The sequence below is a fragment of the Haplochromis burtoni genome, unplaced genomic scaffold (assembly GCF_018398535.1).
Source record: "Haplochromis burtoni strain Fernald_Lab_line unplaced genomic scaffold, NCSU_Asbu1 Contig_325, whole genome shotgun sequence".
In the NCBI taxonomy this organism is placed as follows: Eukaryota; Metazoa; Chordata; class Actinopteri; order Cichliformes; family Cichlidae; genus Haplochromis; species Haplochromis burtoni.
The window spans coordinates 534,843-539,213 of record NW_024582686.1 but is presented as its reverse complement, the minus strand read 5'-3'; the positions used below and the strand labels follow the sequence as shown (position 1 = coordinate 539,213).

Below are 4,371 nucleotides of genomic sequence, written 5' to 3'. Positions count from 1 at the left end.
CTTGTAATCGGAAGGTTGCCGGTTCGAGCCCCGGCTTGGACAGTCTCGGTCGTTGTGTCCTTGGGCAAGACACTTCACCCGTTGCCTACTGGTGGTGGTCAGAGGGCCTGGTGGCGCCAGTGTCCAGGCAGCCTCGCCTCTGTCAGTGCGCCCCAGGGTGGCTGTGGCTACAATGTAGCTTGCCATCACCAGTGTGTGAATGTGTGTGTGAATGGGTGGATGACTGGATATGTAAAGCGCTTTGGGGTCCTTAGGGACTAGTAAAGCGCTATATAAATACAGGCCATTTACCATTTACCATTTTATAGCATGATGCTGGAATTTAAGAAGAATAGGCTACTGCTGATCATAACAAGACAAGAACAAAGCCTTGTGAAGCTGCTGAAGCGCCACCTGCCTAGCCTAGAGGTAGCAACCTTACTCAGAGCGGAAAGAGTGGTGCGGCTGGTCAAATAGAATAGGATGGTTTTGCTCCATGATGAGCACTCCTTGTCTTGCACTCAGGGCCCCATCATCAACCGTAGACCCTCAACCCAACTTGAGAGACCACCGAGGAATCTTCAAAGCCAACTCAACGACAGTGTCACCTCCCCCAACAATTCAAAGATTTTGACATGGACATGTGGGGTTTTGGAGACAGCTAACCACCTAGTTGGGGGATCTCATAAGCTGATGAGGTAGGCCCTCTTTGATGCAAGTTCCCAGCAGAAACATGCTTACTGTATGATTCAGGGTGAAAGGTCTTGTACCTGGGGAGCAGGTGTCAGCCTTCAGCCTAGAGAGAAAGATAAGCATTTCTCCTAAACTGATGAGCCAGTGCGTTGGACTCTGCAATGTGTATGACAGACTGTCAGATGTGGTTTACATGGTGTGGCTGGTCGAATAGAAAAGGGTGGTTGTGCTCCATCGTGACTGTCATGCACTCAGGGCTCCAGCACTAACCCTAGACTCTCAACCCAACTTGAGAGACCACTGAGAGAATCTTCTAATCTGACTCAACGACAGTGTCACCTCCCCCAACATCTCAAAGATTTTGACACAGACATGTGGGTTGTTGGGGACAGCTAACCACCTAGGTGAGGGCTGTGTGGAGTGTGGGAGTGTCTAAATGTAATTTCCCATCATGCCTCTGGAACACTGTGTTTCATATTGAATTTAAGTAATTTATGTTTACTGTTATGGTTATGTAGCTGTAATAGTATGTTCCATGCTGCAGGTCTGTTTAGACTTATACGTGTTCTTTATGATGGAAAAGAGATGCATATGTTATAAGTTATGCACAGTGATAGTAACCTGCTGGAAGCACAGTGTTAATATGCTTTTTAAATGCAAATGCTCTCGCACTCTGGGGCCTCTGGATGTCTGGGGCCTGGATCTCCTCCATGCCTGCTTCATGCCCTGGGGGACGGGGCTATGGCTCTCTACATCCTCTTGCAGACCATTACATGTGGAAACCATTTGAATACAAGCGCGCTGATCCACACAGGTGTGCACACGCGTGTTCACTGTTCGTAGACTTAAATTACACCTTTCTTGGCTGCTACTTCAAAGCACATTGTGCGCTGTCTGTCCTGCGTGCTGCACAACAACATTGAATATTTAGTATTTACTGCTGTTTACACTTAGCTAGATTAATGCGATGGTGTTGTGTTTAGTATGTTGCTTTGGTTTTTTTTGCTTGTTTTCTATTCTTTCTCTCTCAACAGGTGATCCAGGAGATTTTTTTTCCCCCCCTTTCTCACTGTCCCTCTCCCCTTCTGTTTTTCTTTTCCTTCCTCTTTCTTTCTCCCTTTCCTATCCCTCACTCATGTCTGTCCCGTCTGTAACAACTGAAAATAAAATAAAATAAATAATAAAAACAAAGGTCGATCAAATGGACCAATACGGCAATGCCACGATGATCCATTTGGCAAAATAAATCCATTGGGTATCCTTGTTGGTCTTCAGACAACAATTCTGACGGCTAAAGAACCAAATGGGACAGGCAAAAAAAAAAAAAAATAAAAAATGAAAAAAATAAATGCAGAATAAAAGAGCACAGCCTTTGGAGTTGTAGGGTTTACAGCAGTATTTGAAGATTCAGTGCCTCCTTGTGAGTTTCTTGCTGTCTGATTTCTCAGCTTGTTGCAATACTTCACATTGAATCTGGCTCTATGAGTAAATGTATTTTGTTGCTTAACCACTGAATTGTACTCATTGTTTCCTAATTGTAGGTGATTGTGCAGCGCTGCCTCTCTGCCAAGAGTCTCTCTCATGTAAAGGAGGTTGTATCCTATGTGGTACCTGAAGATACTGCCCATGTTCCTCATGGTTTTCCCCGGGATGATTAGCAGGATCCTGTACACAGGTGAGTGTGGTGTGTGGTTTTAAGAGTCTGTTGTATGTAACTTATGTAGCAAGCTTACTGGTATATTTATTGTAGTTCATAAATATGCTGAACGATACTGTGGATTTTCTTGCCTTTAATCTAGATGTGGTAGCATGTGTGGATCCAGGAATGTGAAAAAACTGTGGGACCAGGTGGGCTGCAGCAACATTGCTTATCCGAAACTGGTCGTGAACTCATGCCTAAGGTTGGTGACCTTTGTCTTATTAGCTGTTAATAATAACTTCAGTTCTTTGCTTATTTTCTCTTTTTATCTGTTACTCTATTTCAGGCTTGCGAGGTCTTATGCTGTCTGTGATGCTGGCCTCTTTGATGAGCTCCCTTACCTCTATCTTCAACAGTGCCAGTACTCTCTTCACCATGGACATCTACACTAAAATCCGTCGCTCTGCTAGTGAGAAGGAACTCATGATTGCTGGCAGGTAAAACACATTTTTGTTCGCTGTGTCTGATACAATGATGTCTAAAGTTGTTAAATACTGATTGCATTTTTTTCCAACTATGTACAGAGTTTTTATCTTGGCCCTGATTGGTGTGAGCATAGCATGGATTCCTGTGGTGCAGGCAGCCCAAAGTGGTCAACTCTTTGTCTACACTCAATCCATCACCAGTTACCTTGCCCCACCTGTTGCAGCTGTCTTCTTGCTTGCTATTTTTTGCAAACGTGTCAATGAGACTGTGAGTTGCCTCCTTCAGTGTTTGCTTGACTTTTTCATGAAATAAGAAAGAAATCTGTTCTTCACTGTTTTTTGTGCAGTGAAAGAATCCTTCACATACCTCTGGGATTTAGTCAGGAAAATGTTATCAAGAGCAAAGCTTTTGTCATTTGTCGCTTGGGGAAAAACTTTTTATGCCGAGTGTTAGGGATAAATGATTAAACCAATCTGTAAGTCTGTAGAGAAAAATAAGCCAAGTAGTTCATAGCGTAGCTCAGTAGATGGACTGGGAATAAAATAGAGCTCTCAGAGTGCTTCTTGGCAAAAGTAGTTATTTCCACCCACAACCACTGAAAAAGTTCAATTATTAATAAGTTGTTTAATTATTACAAAAATTTCCACATCATGGTTGAAATGTAAAACCAACAGATTAAAATGCAACATTGCGATAAGCGCTAGGCCACCACGAACTATTCATCCCCGTGGTGTCTTGGCAGACACTTACTACTTGAAACTCAGCAAGTCAGAAGGATTGTGAGCCCCTGCTTTCAAAGTCTGTATTCATAATTGAATTGCAAAATTTAATTGTCTTATAGTTATCTCTGGATTCCATATAAATAGTCACTTTCTATGTGTTGACAATCAGCTTGCGTAACATCCCAGTAGGTCCTGACCAAAAAATAGTATTACACTTGGGCAAAAGTGGTAAATATTCCTTCATGAACTGTCCAACTACTTTTTGTAGACACATTTTTTATATTTTGGATCTGTACATGTACACAGGATGCATGTTAGCTAACAAGAGTTACAAATGCTGGTATGTTAATATACTGTAAGAATCATGATTCCAGCTTCCTGTTCAATATGCATCCAAATGTAGCGCTGATTCAATCTCACTTTTAGCAAGAAGCATTTATCCAAAACTATTTCTTCAAACACAATATTATATATACATATATATGTTGCTATCTATTACTATTTTACTATATTGTATTTATTTACCATTTTTAAAACCCTTAAAGTTTTTAAAAGTATTTCGATATAAAGTAATATTTGTCCTTTTTTCTTTCTTTCCACAGGGTGCATTTTATGGCCTCATAATTGGGCTGTGTATGGGCTTGAGCAGGATGATTACTGAGTTTATTTATGGGACAGGTAGCTGTGCTATCCCCAGTAACTGTCCCACTATCATATGTGGAGTTCACTACCTTTACTTTGGGCTCATTCTGTTTGTCATCTCCGGCATCATCATGCTGGCAGTGTCTCTCATGACCAAACCTATTGACGACAAGCATGTAAGTTTTTAATTTAAGACACCAAGATACCAAT

General features: G+C 41.7%; 1 protein-coding gene across 1 annotated transcript in view; it reads left to right on the top strand.

Annotated features, from left to right (window-relative positions):
* LOC102306366 (sodium/glucose cotransporter 1) overlaps positions 1-4,371 on the top strand; it is a 21,300-nt gene extending 16,929 nt beyond the window's left edge. The window contains 7 exon segments of the mRNA XM_042228480.1: positions 2,214-2,278; positions 2,280-2,347; positions 2,472-2,498; positions 2,501-2,556; positions 2,597-2,808; positions 2,896-3,064; positions 4,122-4,371. Of these exon segments, the coding sequence (XP_042084414.1) occupies positions 2,214-2,278; positions 2,280-2,347; positions 2,472-2,498; positions 2,501-2,556; positions 2,597-2,808; positions 2,896-3,064; positions 4,122-4,349 (825 nt within the window). The 3' untranslated portion in view covers positions 4,350-4,371.